Below are 16855 nucleotides of genomic sequence, written 5' to 3' on the forward strand. Positions count from 1 at the left end.
ATCTCTCTCAGGAGAAAAAGCAGGAAGACCAGTGAGGAGACTGGTTCTAGGTGAGACACAATGGAGTCTGTGCTAGGATAGGGATAGTCAGGGTGGTGAGAAGTATGTTTATTTGGTAAACATTGGCTGGAACTGTAGATGGATGGGATATTGGGTGGAGGCATATTGGGTGAGATATTGGGGAGGAAGACAAGGGGTTTGTTGAGAAGGTCTTCTCTAAATTGGTATCCATGTGACTTACTGCCACTCCCCACTCCCTATAAGGTCACCCAGAAATGTCACTCTTCTCAGGAAGGCAGAAGAGTGCCATGGTGAAGCACATTCAGCGTGGGACCAGATAATGAAGGTTCGAAGATCTTACTAGACGAATGACATGGAACAAATTACTTCACCTCTCTGTGCTCCGGTTTCCCCAGGCATAAGGTGCCAATACTAATAACTTCTGGTGAGGATGAAATGTGGAACAGCACCTGCACACAGGAAGAGCTAAAAAGGTGTTACTGTTTTTACTTCACAGTCTTTGGGAAATTTAAAGATGATTGCCATCATTTATTCCCCGATATGTATACCCCTCTCATTAAGCAAGGTTGTTCTTTCACAGAGCTCAAAGGACCAATCAGACATGCTTTGCCCAGCGATGCTCCTATTTATAACCTTGAAACCCTCCCCTTCTTGGGGAGCATAAACAATTCTCTTGTCCAATGAAGCAAATGTCAAAGCCACAGCTTGGTAGTTTATTTCTGCTCAGCTTTCCCAGTTTTATCATTCCTCCTGTCCCAGGGCCTTTAATTCCTGCCTACATACTGAGGCTCCGGGAGGTCAGGTTGTTAATACAAAGTCTCAAAGCAAGAAGCCACACAATCACTAGAATCTGCACATGTGATATGCACTCCCAGTTCCTGGCGCTCTGCATTCTTCTTCCTCCTCTCATGGTGTGACCTCTTGGCCATGGTGCTCACCATCTTCGACAGGAGTGAGGAAGTTACAGAAAGCCAGTGGGCTCAAGGACTACACAAACTTGGAACTCCACCATTGGTCCAGAGAGCAGTTCTAGTTTTCCAGGGAAAAGGAGCAGGCTGACACCTGCAGGGAGCAATATTGCCAGGTTTGGGGGGCTGCCTTCTGACATAGGCCTGGATCTGTTGGATAGGCCCATTGTTGGTTGGGAATTCTGACACAGATGGCCCCAGACTTATTTTTTAAATTTTTAAAAATTTATTTGTGCATAAAAGAACTGGGGTGTAGACCAGAGAGGTGCAGAGGGTGAGAGGATTCACCAGAGACAGAGTGGGGGCACAGAACAGGTGGATTTACTGAAATACACTGCTGAGGGGAGCAGCGAACAAGACAGGAGAGGTCCGCTGTGCCATATGTGGGTTAGCTCCCTGGCTGGGGATCGAGCTCAGGCCATGGCGGTGACAGTGCTGAGACTTAACCCCTAGGCCACCAGGGAGGCCTAGGGGCCTAAAGGTCCCACACTTTTCCTGGTGCTCTATCGCCCCAGAAACAGCTCATGCCAACACCAGGTCCTTCCAGGGGGGTAGTAGGCAGGATAGGGTAGAATGAAAAGTAGTAGGGGTATGTTCTCCAAGCACGGAGGTGGAAATTGTGGGACCTGAGATTGTGCTTGGGGATGTGTTTAGGTTCTGAAGAACTAGGGACCTGGGCCTGGCGGCACTGGGATTTGGGCTATATCAAGGATTTGGGTCCTAGTTTTGGACTGTGATAAGCTTGGGAATGTTGGTGAGGTGAAGAACCCTAGGCCTGGAGTGTGGTGGGTATTTGGGAATCTGAATTGTGGAGAGTCCAGGACTCAGCTGTGGCAGGTGACTGTGATGAGAGTGCCCCAGGCTGAGGGTATCATGGGGCATCCAGCTGAGTTTGTGATGGGGCACTAGTGGAGTAACAGTGGAATGCAGTGGAGTGACATGTTTCATGGTGCCGGTTTTGGGCTGGGATGGAGTGCTAGGATTCAGAGGTGGGGTTTTGGTCCTAAAATTCACACAGACTCTCTATTCTTGTCTCAGCAAGGAAAAAAATCAACGTTGAGACCTGAGTTCGGCAGAAAAACAAGAAGTTTATTCGCAGGTGAGGACAGGAAAGCTCTCTGAGCAGAGAGGGGTCTGGAGTGGGTCACTGCTGAAGGAGCAAGAAGCGTGTTTCTATGGGTATAGTGGGCAAGGAGTGGGGGTTCAGCTGTTGGCTGTCTTGGCATTGTTCTCTTGCTGAGCAGTTGAAGCCCATGAGGTCTCCTAGGTTGTGGGGGTCCACTGTGTCTCCCAGGTTACTGGGTTTGTTTTTCCGGAACGAGCTTTGGTCCGTTGCTTTGGCATTGTGCTATTGGGTGTTCTGAACATTCAATTTGATAAGTGGGCTTGGGGCACCTGACCCAAACTGACTGCCTGGACCCATTTCATAACTTCCTCAATCAATAGGGTACCAGGATTCTGGTGTGATGGAGTCCTGGGCTTCAGAAGTCCAGCATCTGAGGGACAAAGGGCAGTAGTTTTTGTTTGAAGGGTTGACTGACTGCTCCAAGTGCCAAATCTGTTGTGCTGGAATTTTGGGCTTTGGGCGTGCTGGAGTGGACAGGCTATAAGGTCTCTGATCCTGAGGCTCTGATCCAACTCCTTGGAACGGGGAATCTTCGTTGTAGAGACAGGAGTAGGTGAGCATAAGTAGAACCTTGGTTTCATAAGCCTGGATTTAGGAGCAATCTTGGCTACCATGGATGGCCGGGCTATGCCTGCTCCCAGGTCACGCCTGCTGGTGGATGAGGGGCTGGTGACACCTGGTCCAGCGGTGATGGAGGTCTGTCTCTGGCCTCCTCGCTGGCCCCCTTGGGTTGCACCATGACCAGTGAAGTTAGAAGTGTGACAAAATTGTATTCAAGGACAGGTTGAAGACTTTGGGAGCCAGCAGTGGGGATGTCACGAGTTTGGAATCAGGCCTCCAGCAGCTCTCCAATGGTGACGCAGGCCCAGAAGTGGTACATAAAGAGGGCTTTATCAGGAGCTGGCTACCCTGGGCAACCAAAGGCCTTCTGGCTGGTGCTGGTGGCCACCTCACTGTGGCGAGCCATGAGAAGCTGACTCATGGAACCATAGGTTGCCAGGTAGATGCCCAGTTCCTGCTCACTGGGCAGCACCTGCTACCACCAACTCAGAGCCCCCAAAGTAGTTGGGGAAAACAGCCCAAGGGGAGGTCCCAATCAAGCCTCCCAACTCTGCCAGCAGAGACATGGCGTTCTCCTCATAAAGGCCGTCCAGTTGTATGGCTGCTCGTATTCATTGTCCTCGTATATGCGCTGGGCTGCTCCCTGGTTCTCGAGAGACAGGCGACACAGCAGTGGGATGTCAGAATCTCCCCCAAAGGCCAAGCTGAAAAAGGGACACGCCGCTTCCCAGCGCCTGTTGGATGTTGGAGAGGATTACATTGGGGGGTCATGGCACAGGCCGTGGGCTTCCCATCTGCCAGGAACATGATGAGAGGGGTCCTCCCCGCACTGGGGCCTCTCCCAAGCTCCTGGTTGCTATGATTCAGCACTGAAGCAGGTGCCAGCAGAGCTATCTTGATGTTGGTCCTTAATTGGGGGAACAGAATGTGAAACCATCTCTTCCAGATTTCTACCCCCCAGTGCAGACACCATGGGCACCTCAGCAACTTCCCCAGGCTCAGTCACATGTTCTTGTCTTTGCTCAGACTTTTCTCATTGCTCATCCTTCCAATTATCCCACCCCCACACTGGCACCCTGAGATCTGACAGTGGGGGCCCACATGTCCTTGACATATCCCTCTCTTTTGTAGACTTTCATTGGTCTACTTTGCTTTTCCTTTGGGGGGTGGGGGGAGGGGAGGCACCATTGTCTCATTCTCTAATCAGAATGGAGCTCTCTTAGGATAGCATCTCTCCCATGCTGCAGGGGAAGGAAGGGCGGAGCTGACAGGAGATGGTGGGTGGGGGAGACTTCAGTAATTGTGGGAGAGGGGATTGATGAAAAACCAGAATCAGGGCAGTGTCTTGTTCAAATACTTGGAAATAGGTACCTAGATCATTGATTTTGAAGAAAAAGTCTTAGCAAATTTTTCTGAGTATGTCCTATACAGTGAGAGGACACTTGGGCCCAAAGAGGAATGTACCCTAAAATGCATGAAGAACCAGCTGTGTTCTTTCCACTAGGTAAAGCTACTCACAAGCATGAAGGGACATATTTGTGTGAAATGTAATAGTGACATTTTAGGCATTCTGAGAGGTCAGGTGGATGGGGGAATGAAGGGAACATTTTAAGAATTCCCCACATCATCACAGCCTGTCCATTTGGGTGGATAGGTTTGACACTTACAACCATCAGTCATGTAGTCCTTGACACTGTGGACATTCAGGGTGGTGGCCTGGATGGAACTTCCAGCTTTCCAGACACTAATGTGTCAGGAAAGGGGTTATGTTGAAGTTGTCATTGGCCCGCAGTTCACCAAGCATCACATTCACGGCCCTTTCCGCCTGTGGGATGACTGAGGTGAAAGAGATGGAACAAGACTTGAGGTCCATGAGCCTGAAAGACTTTCTATGGACGGCATTAAGGGTTTACGTGTTGCATCCTTTGAAGACCCTCTGACTTCGGCACTCTGTGAATCTGGGGTTCTCATGTCATAATCCTCTATAAGCTCTATGACCCACAGCCTAGAACTACACAGTGCAATGGTAGCTGCTAGTTACATGTACCTATTGAAAAGTAAATGGAAGCTAATTCAAATTAAAGAAAAAATACAACTTGTTTCCTTTGGCAGTAGGTAACATTCCAAGTGTTCAATATGCTACTATGTTGGACGCCTCTGACTTTGAGATTTGTAGCATCAAGAAAGTTCTGTCAGACAGTGGTGGTCTAAGAGGTTCAAACTTGACACTTTCAGAGCTCTGGAACCCATATGCGTTCTATGGTTCCTGGACCCCATAACCCAGGATTCACTGACTCCAGGACTTCACAATGTAAGAACTTTATGATTTCAGGTTCTCATAGCTGCCTGTCAATGACCTTGCACGCTTTGGGTCTGTTCTGTCTAATCTATCTCATCCTCCATTTCTTCAAGGTTGGTTTTCTTACCACCCCCTTGGACAACCCAGCTTCCATTTCATCTCCACAATTTTGCTCTTGTTGTGCCCCTTTAGATAGATGACCATCCCACAATCCCTTTGCTTACATTTTCCCTGCTCCTTTATTTGCTCCTTCTCTGGGCAGCCCTTCCTTGGCTGTCTACTCTGACTCACGGCCTTTGCACCAGGGAATTTCCTGTCCCAGACTGTTTGCAGATTGTTTCATGCAGAATATTTTCACTCTCCATTCAGATATTGAGCCCTCTGACGAGAGGGCTTACAACATTCCTTCCTCTTGGTTCCTTTCTCCTGACAATACTTAGCCTAGGACTAAGCACAAACTAGGTTCAGGGAGTAGGTTATATATGCTCCAGCATTAGGTAGCATTGATAGGGCACTTGTGATGTCCCAGGCACTGTACCAAACACTTAGGTACATCGTTGATTTACTCCTCAAACAACACAGTGAAAAACGTACTAGTTAATATCACCCCAATTTTACAGGCTCAGAGAGGTGGAGCAACTTACTCCTCAAGTTTACACAATTAGTCGTTGATGGACTAGGCATTCAAATCCGTATTTTGGAGTTGTTACAGGCAATTATTTCAAGTGCATTTGTATACCTTCAACCTTTAATATAGGTATGGGATCCCAAGACCAGGGTAAGTTCATCTCTCTCTCTCTCTCTCTCTCTCTCTCTCTCTCTCTCTCTCTCTCTCTCTCTCTCTCTCTCCCCCCACTCTCTCTCTCTCTCTCTCTCTCTCTCTCTCTCTCTCTCTCTCTCTCTCTCTCTCTCTCTCTCTTTATCTTAAACTGACAGAATATGCCTTGAATACTTCTGAGTGGGTTAGAATCTATACTGTCATAGGGAGAACTCAGAGGATAGGTCACATTCCAGGATAAGGAGTTGAGCATTCTTGCTCAACAGTCGCTCTTGTTTCCTTTGAGAGGGCTTTTCCTCTCAGAGGATGGCCTTTCCTGAGAACCTCCTGTTTTATTTATTTATTCTAATTTTTATTGTGTAATTTTTTAATTGAGTTAATGTCAGTTTACAACACTACATATGATTCAGTGGTATAGATTCATACAACTCTTCTGATGCATGTTATTGCACTACACCCACCACGAAAGCACCACCATCCTCCGCCAGGACAGATTATGTTTTTGGAAGTATGCTGTTTAATCTATAACTTGAGATTTTCCAGCTATCTTTGTATTTTAGATTTTCACTTTAGTTCCATTTGGTCTGAGAGCATACTTTGTAAGATTCATATTATAATAAATTTGTCAAGGTGTGTTTTATGGCCTACAGTGTAGTCTATCTGGTAAAAGTTCCATGTGATCTTAAGATGCGTGTGGTGCTCTTGCTGGATGAAGTATTGTGTAGATATCAATTAGTTCCAGTCCGCAGTCCCTCTTTTTAGCTCTTCTGCCCATTCTTTGACAGGATTCTTTATTTTGTTTTTGTTGAGTTTTGTAAGCAAGCTCTTTGTAGATCTTTGATATCAGCCCCTTATCAGGTGTGTGCAGTGGAAACATTTTCTCCCAATCTGTAGGGTGTCTCTTTTGCTCTACGGAAGTTTTTTGGCTTCATGTAGTCCCAGGTGTTTATCTTTCCCTTCATTTTATTTGCTTCATGGGATGAGTCGTTAAAGGTATTTCTGAGATCTATGTCATGGAGTCATTTGCCCATGTTTTCTTCTACATATTGTATGGGTACAGGCCTTACATTCAGGTCTTTTATCCATTTTGAGCTAATCTTTGTGCATGGTGTGAGGTAGTTGTCTAGTTTCATTCTTTTTCATGTAGCAGTCCACTTTTCCCAGCACCATTTATTGAAGTGACTGTCCTTGTCCCAGTACATATTATTTTCACCTTTGGCATAGATTAGTGGTCTATATATGTGTGACTTTATGGCTGCATTTTAAATTCAATTCCATTGATCTGTGGGTCTGTTTTTGTTCCAGTGCCATGCTGTTTTAAGTATTATGGCTTTGTAGTACAATTTGAAGTCTGGGAGTGTAGTGCCTCCATTCTTCCTTTTTCTAGTCAGGAGACCTCTGGCTACTCACGGTTTTTTTGTAATTCCATATGAATTTCATCAATACTTGTTCTATATCTTTGAAGAATGCCTTTGAGATTTTTATTGGAATTGCATTGAATCAGTAAATTGCTTTCAGTAGAATGGCCATTTTGATAACGTTAATTCTTCCAAACCATGAGAACGGAATGTCTTCCCATTTCTTTGTGTCTTGTTCTATTTCTTTTATCAATGTTTTGCAGCTTTCTTTGTATAGGTGTTTCACTTCCTTTGTGAGGTTTATTCCCGGGTGTTTAATTATTTTTTGGTAAAATTGTGAATGGGGTGGTTTTCTTCATTTCTTCTTCTTCAGATAGATCATTTGCATATAAGAAGGCTCCTGATTTTTGTGTGTTGATTTTGTAGCCTGCTACTTTACTAAACTGGTTTATTGTTTTAATTAGCTTTTCTGTGGAGTTGTTAGGGTTCTCCTTACATATTATCATATGATCCGTGAATAGTGATAGTTGTACTTCTTTCCCTATTTGGATTCCTTGTATGTCTTTCTCTTGCCTAATTACTCTAGCTAGGACCTTCATTATTATAGTGAAAAGCAGTGGTGAGAGTTGGCATCCTTGTCTTGTCCAAGAACTTAAAGGGAAGGCTTTTAGTTTCTCACCACTAAGAATGATATTGGCCATAGGTTGGCCCTATATGCCTTTTATTAAGTTGAGGTATGTTCCTTCTATTCCAAGAATTTTGAGGGCCTTCATTGTAATGGATGTTGAACTTCTGTCAAATGCCTTCTCAGAAACTACTGATATGATCACATGGTTTTATTTTTCCTTTTTTTTTTTTTTTTTGATGTGGAGAATTACATTGATTGATTTTCGGATGTTGAACCATCCTTGTGTCCCTGGTATAAATCTCACTTGGTCATGATGTATTATCCTTTTGATGCATTCTTGTGTTCCATTTGCTAGGATTTCGTTGAATAATTTTGCATCTGTGCTCATTAGGGAGACCGGTCCGTTGTTTTATTTTTTTTGTGCTGTCTTTATTTGGTTTTGGTATTAGTGTAATGTTTGCAAAATGTACTTGGTAGTATTCTGTCTTCTCAATTTGGGGAAGAATTTTTGTAGAACAGGTATCAGTCCATCGTTGAATGTTTGGTGGAACTCATTTGTGTAACCCTCTTGTCCTGGGCTTTTGTTTTGGGGGAGGGTTTTGATTACTGTTTTGATTTCATTACTTGTAATTGGCTTGTTTAGGTTTACTATCTCTTCTTTATTCAGCCTTGAGTGATTATATAGATCAAAGAATTTGTCCATCTCATCTAGATTGTTGAGCTTGTTTGCCTACAAATATTCATAGTAATTTTTTGTTATCATCTGGATTTCTGCTGTATCTGTTGTACTCTTTCCTCTTTTTTTTAATGATCCTATTTATTTGAGTACCTCCCTTTTTTTTCTTTGTGAGCCTAGCTAGAGGTTTGTCCATTTTTGTTTATTTTTCAAAGAAACAGCTTTTGGTTTCATTGATCTTTTGTATTGTCTTTTTAATTTCACTTATCTCTACTTGAATTTTTATTATTTCCTTTCTTCTACTGGTTTTTAGGTATCTTTGTTGTTCTTTCCTAGTTCTTTGAGATGGGAAATTAGGCTGGGTTTTTTTTTTTTCTTTTCTTTTTTTTTTTTTTGATTCTTTCTTGTTTCTTGATGTGGGCCTGTATTTCCATATACTTTCCTCATATCACTGATATTCCTGTGTCCCACATGATCTGGAAAGTTGTGTCCTCTTAGTCATTTGTCTCAATGTATTTCTTAGTTTCTTCTTTGATCTCATCACTCTCCATGTGATGGGCCGGGGTGGGGGGGGGGGCTCCTTGCTTTTTTTTTTTTCCCCCTAGTTGATTTTTGGTTTGACACCTTTATGGTCAGAGAACATGGTTGGTATGATTTTGACCTTCGTGTATTTGTTGATGTCTGTCTTGAGTCCCGGTACATGGTCTGTCTTTGGAGAATGATCCATGTGCACTTTTTTTAAAGATTTATTTATTTATGCGTACAATAACAGGGGTTCAGGCCAGAGGTGTGGGGGAATGAAAAGATTCACCAGATACAGAGTAGGGAACAGAACAGGCGGATTGACTGAAATACACTGCTGAGGGGAGCAGCAGCTAAGCCAGGAGTGGTCTGCTGCGCCATGTGGGTAGCTCCATGGCCAGGGATCAAGCTCATGCTGCAGTGGTTGCGGATTGCTTCATAGGTTGCATCTTAACCCCTTGCACCACCAGGGAGGCCCTCTATGTGCACTTGAGAAGAATGTGTATTCAGTGTTTTTTGGGTGCAGTGTCCTATAGATGTCTGTTAGGCCCATGTGTTCTAGGTCCTTGTTTAGGGCTATTGTGTCTTTGTTTATTTTTTTTTTATCTTGTTGATCTGTCCATTGATAAGAGTGGAGTGTTGAAGTCACCAACCACATATGTATTTTCTCCAATGTCTGTTTTAGGCTTCAAGAAAATTGTGTAATGTATTTTGGAGCTCTGTCCTGGGTGCATAGATATTGATTATTGTTGTAACTTCCTGGTGTACTGTCCCCTTGATCATTATGTAGTGACCATCATTGTCTCTTTGTCACATTGTCACTGTGATGTTGTGGATGGGCTGGCAATCACTAGCCTTGGAGGTCACCGGGTCTCTGTATGCTGCTGGTCTCTTCCCCTGCTTGTGCATCTTCACCTTTGGCTACTAAGCCCTCCCTCTGCCTTCCTGGCTTTCCTCACAGTTCAAGGCTGTGTGGGCATAGGTACATGGGGGTCACTGGCCTCCAACAGCTGTGTGTGGGTCGACATGCACCCACAAGAACACTTGGTTACCTAAATGCAACAAGACATGCATGAAGACACATAGTAGTGAAACTAATGAGAACTCAAGACAAAGAAAGAATTTTGAAGGCACCTGGGGGGAATAGCCCGTGACTTAAAAGCACACTCCCATCAGATGAATATCAGACTTCTCAGAAGAAATTCTAGTGGCAAGGAGAGAATGGACTAGTGGGATCAAAATACTTATGGCTAAAACTCCTAGCCAACAAACTTATATCCAACGAGACTCTCCTTAGCCATGGGGGAGAAATTAAAGCCATCACAGACCAAAAAAAAAAAAAAATCTGAAGGAGTCTTCTAACACTGTTAGATTTCTCTGCAAGAAATGTTGTAAGGAACACTGCTATCTACATCAAAGCAAAGAAAATCCACAAAAATATTAAATCAGAAACTAAAGTGATAGAATAGGAAAACAAAAGACAAAATGGCAGTAGCAAATCCCCACATATCAATCATCAATATAAATATAAATGAACTGAACTTGCCAGTCAAAAGGCACAGCGTGGCTGGTTGGATCTGAGAACAAAAATCAAGTTTCTGTTTCCTCCAGGAGACCCATCCAAGTTCCAAAGAGAAACATAGGATCAAAGTAAATGGTGGGAAAACAAGCCTACAAGCAAATGGGACAGCCATACTCACATCAGATAAAATAAACTTCCAGTTTAAAAAAGTTAACAAGAGACAGGGTTAGACATTATATCATGGTCAAGGGATCAATAGATTAGTAAAACACAACACACTTCTACATATATCCAGTGAATGAACGAGCACCAAAATATGTACAACTATTAACAAACTTCAAAAGCAGATATTAGCTGCAACACAATAGTAGTAATGTGTTTCCAATTACATCAATGGATCAACCAGACAAAAACCAAGAAGAAAACAAGAACATTAAGTGAGGATTAAGAGAAGCTGGGCCTGCTACACATATAGGACACTAACACTCTCCTCCCCACCCCCCGGAAAAAAAAAAACACATAAATACTTGTTCTCCTCAAGTGCACAAGGAGGGTCCTCTAAGAAAGACTGCATGTTGGGTCACTAAATGAGTGTCAGGGAAGTCATGGTGATTGAAACCATACCAAGCATCTTCTCTGACCAGTGGTGTCAAACTAGAAATAAGCCACTAAATCTCAGAAAAACCTCTACTGTGTGGATGCTGAATAAATCACTATAAATGACAATTCGGTTAATGAGAAAATCAAGGAAGAAATTTAATAATAGTTTGGGACAAATGAAGATGAAAACATAAACTGCCAGAAACTATGGGAGACAGCAAAAGCATACTGATATGAAAGTACATAGCACCACACACCAATAGCAGGAAACACGAACGAGCTTGAATAAATAATCTGACCTTATACCTTAAGGAACTAGGAAAAGACGAACAAATGAAATAAGAAGGCGCTATAAACAGGAAAGAATAAATATTAGAATGGAAAGAATAAAAAGAAAGCAAAAAAAATGTTGAAGATATCAATGAAACTTAAAGCTGTTTCTTTGGGGGAAACACAGACAAAACTGTAGTTAGACTCACTATGAAAAGAAAAAAAAAAGGACAGGAAACTCTAATAAATAGGATCAGGAATGAAAGAGCAGAGGTTATGACTTTCTGAGAAACAATGATCATCGTGAGAGACTACTATGAACAACTTCATGCCAACTGACTTGAAAATCTGGAAAATGGACAAATTCTTAGAAGCATATAGCCTTTCAACATTGAATCAGGAAGAAATAGAAAACTTGAGCGGACCAATAACAAGCAAGGAAAATGAAACACTAATCAAAATTCTCCCAGAAAACAAATGCCCAAGACCTGATAGTTATACTAGTGAGTTCTATCAAACTTCCATTAAGGAATTACTGCCTATCCTCCTCAAACTCTTCCAAAACATTGAGAAAGAGGGAATGCTCCCAGACATATTTTATTTATTTTTTTAAATATTTATTTATTTATTATTTATTATTTATTTATTTATACAAGCACTGGGTACAGTCAGAAGTGTGGGAGGGGGAGAGCATTCACCACCAGAGCCAGAGCAGGGAACAGGACAGGCAGACTGAGGAAATACACTGCCGAGGGGAGCAGCAGGCGCAGCAGGAGAGGTCTGCGTGCCATGTGGGACCCTCGCTGGTGGCCAGGGATCGAACCGGCACTGCAGAGTCTGAGGGCAGCTTCGCAGCCCAGCGTTCAACCGCTGCACCACCAGGGGAGGCCCCCAGACATATTTTATAAGGCCAACAGCAGACAGGAAATTTCTCTCTCTCTCTCTCTCTCTCTCTCTCTCTCTCTCTCTCTCTCTCTAACACTACAAACAAATACCCTTGATAAAGAAAGATCTGCAAAATCCTCAACAAAATCTTAGCAAACTGAAATCAGCAATACAGTAAAAGTGGCATACATGACAGCCAAGTGGGATTCATTACAGGGATGAAAGGATGATTCAAATATATAAATAAATCAATGAAATTCAGCATATCAACCAAGGAAAGACAAAAATCACAGGATCATATAATCGATGCAGAGAAGGTATTTGACAAGATGCAGCATCATTTATGATAGAAATCTCTTAGTAACATGGAGATGGAAGGCACATACCTCAACATAATAAAGGCTGTGGATGCCAAACCCACAGCTAGCATCATACTCTCTAGTGAGAAACTGAACTCTTTTCTCTTTTTTAAAAAATATTTATTTATTTATATATTGAAGAACTGGGGAGTAGGCCAGAGGTGCAGGCAGTGAGAGGATTCACCAGAGACAGAGTGGGGGAACAGAATAGGCAGATCTACTGAAACACACTGCTAAGGGGAGCAGCGGACAAGACAGGAGAGGTCGGCTGAACATAGGTGGATTAGCTCCCTAGCCAGGGATCGAACTCAGGACACAGCCATGGTAGTGCTGAGACTTAACCCCTTGGCCACCAGGGAGGCCCCCTGAAACTGAACCCTTTTCCTGTAATATCAGGTACACGACTAGTATGTCCACTCTCATCACTACTGTTCAACAGAGTATGTGAACTCTGAGCTAGAGCAATTAGGCAAGAGAAAGATATAAGATGAATCCAAATTGGAAATGGAAATGTAAAACTATCACTATATGCTGATGACATGAGAACATATATAGAAAACACTAAAGACTCCAGTTAAAGGGGCCTCCCCGGTGGCGCAGTGGGTTGAGTGCTGCACTGTGAAGATGTCTGCAGCCTCCGCAGCGCCAGTTTGATCCTGGCCGGCCAGGGAGAATCCCACATGGCGAGGCAGGCCTCTCCTGCCTTGCCCGCTGCTCCCCTCAGCAGTGCCTTTGGTCTATCTGCGGGTCTGCTCACCGCTCTGTCTGTGGTGAATCCTCTCACCCTCCCGCGACTCTGGCCTGTACCCCAGCTCTTGTATAAATAAAAATAAATCTTAAAAAAAAAAAGACTACAGTTAAAATCTGTAAGAAACAATAAATCAATATAGAAAAGGGAAGGTTACAAAATCAACCTACAAAAGGCTGCTGCATGCCCCTGTGCAAACAATGAACTAGAAGGCTGAGAAATCAATACCACAAACCCATTTAAAGTAGCATCAAAGGGGCTCCCCGGTGGTGCAGCAGTTGAGCGCTGGGTTGCGAAACTCCCCACAGCTTCTGCAGCATGGGTTCGATCCCCGGCTGCTGGCGAGGGTCCCACATGGCGTGCAGACCTCTCCTGCCGCCCGCTGCTCCCCTCAGCAGTGTGCTTCGTAACTCTGCCTGTTATACTCTCCGCTCTGGCTCTGGTGCATTCTCTCACCCTCCCGCGCCTCTGACTTTACCCAGTGCTTGTATAAATAAATAAATAAATCTTTTAAAAAAATAATAAAGTAGCATCAAAATGTACTAAACACGCAGGACCAAACCTAACTAAGGAGGTGGCCTTTTCAATGAGACCTATGAGACATTGCTAAAAGAAATAGAATATGATGCAAGAAAATGGAAACATATTCCATGATTGTAGATTGGAAGAATCAACATTGTTAAAATGGCCTTCTTACCCAAAGCAATATGATTCAATGCAATCCACATCACACTTTCAATGGCATTATTCAAAGAAATATAGCAAACATTAATGAAATGTATGTGACACTACAAAAGACCCTGTTTAGCCAAAGCAATCTTGACAAAAAAGAAATCTGTTCTCACATTGCCAGACATCAAACTATAGTGCAGAGACACAGTAATAAAAACAGTATGGTATTGGAATAAAAATAGACAGAATGGAATAGCATTGGGAACCCAGAAATAAATCCACACTTATATGGATAACCAACCTACAACAAAGGAGCCACACGTATAAAAAGGAGAAAGGAAAGTCTCTTCTGCAAAAGGGTGTTAGGAAAACCATACAGTTGTATGCAAAAGAGGAGAACTAGACTGCTATCTCATGCCATATGCAAAAATTCACTCAAAATAAACCGAATCCAACAATCCCTCAAATGGATAACACACCATGACCAAATGGGATTTATTCCAGGGACATGGGATGGTTCAACATCAGAAAATCAATTAATGTATCAATAACTCAACACATCAACAAATAGAAAAATAAGAACCATATGTTCATATCAATAGATGCTGAGAAAGCCTTTGACAAAGTCCAACATCCACTATGATGAAGGCCCTTGAAATTCTTGTGATAGAAGGAACACACCATAATGTAACAAAAGTCACATATGGCAAGCCCACAGCCAACATTGTTCTAAATGATGAAAAACTGAAAGCCTTTCCCTTTAAGATCTGGAACAAGACAAGGATGCCCACCCTCACCACTGCTTTTCAATATAATACTGGAAGTCCTAGGTAGAGCAAGTGGGCAAGAGAAAGACATACAAGAGAAAGAAATCCAAATGGGGAAAGAAGTAAAGCTACCACTATTTGCAGATGATATGATAAAATATAGAAAGAACCCTAAAAACACAACAGGAAAACTAATTGAAATAATAAACCAGCTTGGTAAAGTAGCAGGTTACAAAATCAACATGTAAGAATCAGTAGCCTTCCTATGTTCAAACAATCAGTGTGAAGAAGAAGAAACTAAGAAATCCATCCCATTTACAGTTGTACCAAAGTAAAATTAAATACCTGGGTATTAACCTAACAAAGGAAGTGAAAGACCTAGAAGAAGACACAAAGAAATGGAAAGACATCCCTTGCTCATGGATTGGAAGATTTAACATTATCAAAATAGCTGCCCTACCGAAAACAATTTACAGATACAACGCGATTCCAATAAAAATGTCCATGGCGGGCCTCCCTGGTGGCGCAAGGGGTTAAGACGCAACCTATGAAGCAATCCGCAGCCACTGCAGCACGAGTTCGAGCCCCCGGCCGGCCAGGGAGATACCTACATGGCACAGCAGACCTCACCTGACTCGCCCGCTGCTCCCCTCAGCAGTGTATTTCAGTCAATCTGTCTGTTCTGTTCCCCACTCTGTCTCTGGTGAATCCTCTCACCCCCTGCCCCAAACCTCTGTCCTGTGCCCCAGTTCTTGTATGCATAAATAAATAAACCTTTAGAAAACAAAAACAAAAACAAAAACCCTTCTTTAAAAAATAATGTCAATGGCATTCATCAAAGAAATAGAACAAATATTGCTGAAATTCAAATGGAATCACAGACACACAAAAAAAAAACCTTGAATAGCCATAGCTGTTCTGACTAAAAAGAGGGATAATGGAGGTATTACATTCCCAGACTTCAAACTATACTACAAAGCCACAATACTTAAAACAGCATGGCACTGAAACAAAAACAGACACACAGGCCAAAGAAATTGAATTGAAAACCCAGAAATAAAGCCACATATATATTGCCAACTAAGTTATGATAAAGGAGCAAAGAATAAACAGTGGAACAAGGATAGTCTCTTCAGTATTGGTGCTGGGAATACTGGACCACTACATGCAAAAGAATGAAACTAGACTACTACCTCACACCATACACACAAACCAACTGAAAATGGATAATAAAAGACTTGTATCTAAGGCCTGAATACATAGCATATGTAGGAAAAAACAGTCAAAACACTCCACAACATACACCTCAGAAACATCTTTGAGGACTCCTATCCAGAAGCAAATAAAATGACGGAAAAGATAAACAGCTGGGACTACATCAAACTAAAAAGCTTCTGTACTGCAAAAGGGACAATAATCAGGACGAGGAGATACTCCACATATTGGGAGAAAATATTTGCCCTCCACAAAATGGATAAGGGACTGATTTTGAAGATCTACAAAGAGCTCACACAACTCAACAACAATAAAGCCAACAATTCAGTTTAAAAATGGGCAGAAGAGCTAAAAAGACACTGCTCCAAAGAGGAACTGCAGATGGCCAACAGGCACGTGAAAATGCTCCCTATCCCTTACAAGCAGGAAAATGCAAATCAAAACCACAATGAGATACCACCTTACACCAGTGAGAAAGGTCAATATTATAAAAACTGGCAACAATTCACAGCAAAATGGATAGAGCTGGAAGGGATCATGCTCAGTGAAATAAGCCAGAAAGAAAAAGAAAAATACCAGATAGTTTCACTTATAGGAGGAATGTAGAGGATCCAAATAAGGGATCAGGAAAAAAAAGTTATTATAATAAAGTGAAAATCAAAATCAACAAGCAACTATAAACCAGAGACATTCTGCAGCGGGGGAGAAGGGAGTAGGATCAAAACGGGTGGGGAGAGCACAAGGGACTATGGTGATGGTACACTGGTGTACTGGTGCTGGGAATTTCACAGGGAGTATAACTGAGATGAGAAAGCATACATTGTAAAAAAAAAAAATGAAGACTGGTGTAAAAATATATTAAAAAACAAAATTATTAAAA

General features: G+C 42.6%; 1 protein-coding gene across 1 annotated transcript in view; it reads right to left on the bottom strand.

Moving 5' to 3' along the window:
* The window catches only part of ITIH6 (inter-alpha-trypsin inhibitor heavy chain family member 6), a 77197-nt gene that overhangs the window by 48337 nt on the left and 12005 nt on the right, over positions 1-16855 (bottom strand). Inside the window, 12 exon segments of the mRNA XM_037511665.1 lie at positions 960-1023; positions 1025-1171; positions 2400-2547; positions 2549-2619; positions 2622-2824; positions 2827-3143; positions 3145-3281; positions 3284-3385; positions 3387-3440; positions 3442-3584; positions 4344-4426; positions 4428-4501. Coding sequence (XP_037367562.1) covers positions 960-1023; positions 1025-1171; positions 2400-2547; positions 2549-2619; positions 2622-2824; positions 2827-3143; positions 3145-3281; positions 3284-3385; positions 3387-3440; positions 3442-3584; positions 4344-4426; positions 4428-4501 — 1543 coding nt within the window.

This window comes from Talpa occidentalis, unplaced genomic scaffold (assembly GCF_014898055.3).
Source record: "Talpa occidentalis isolate TD23 unplaced genomic scaffold, MPIMG_talOcc4v2.1 talOcc4.15, whole genome shotgun sequence".
In the NCBI taxonomy this organism is placed as follows: Eukaryota; Metazoa; Chordata; class Mammalia; order Eulipotyphla; family Talpidae; genus Talpa; species Talpa occidentalis.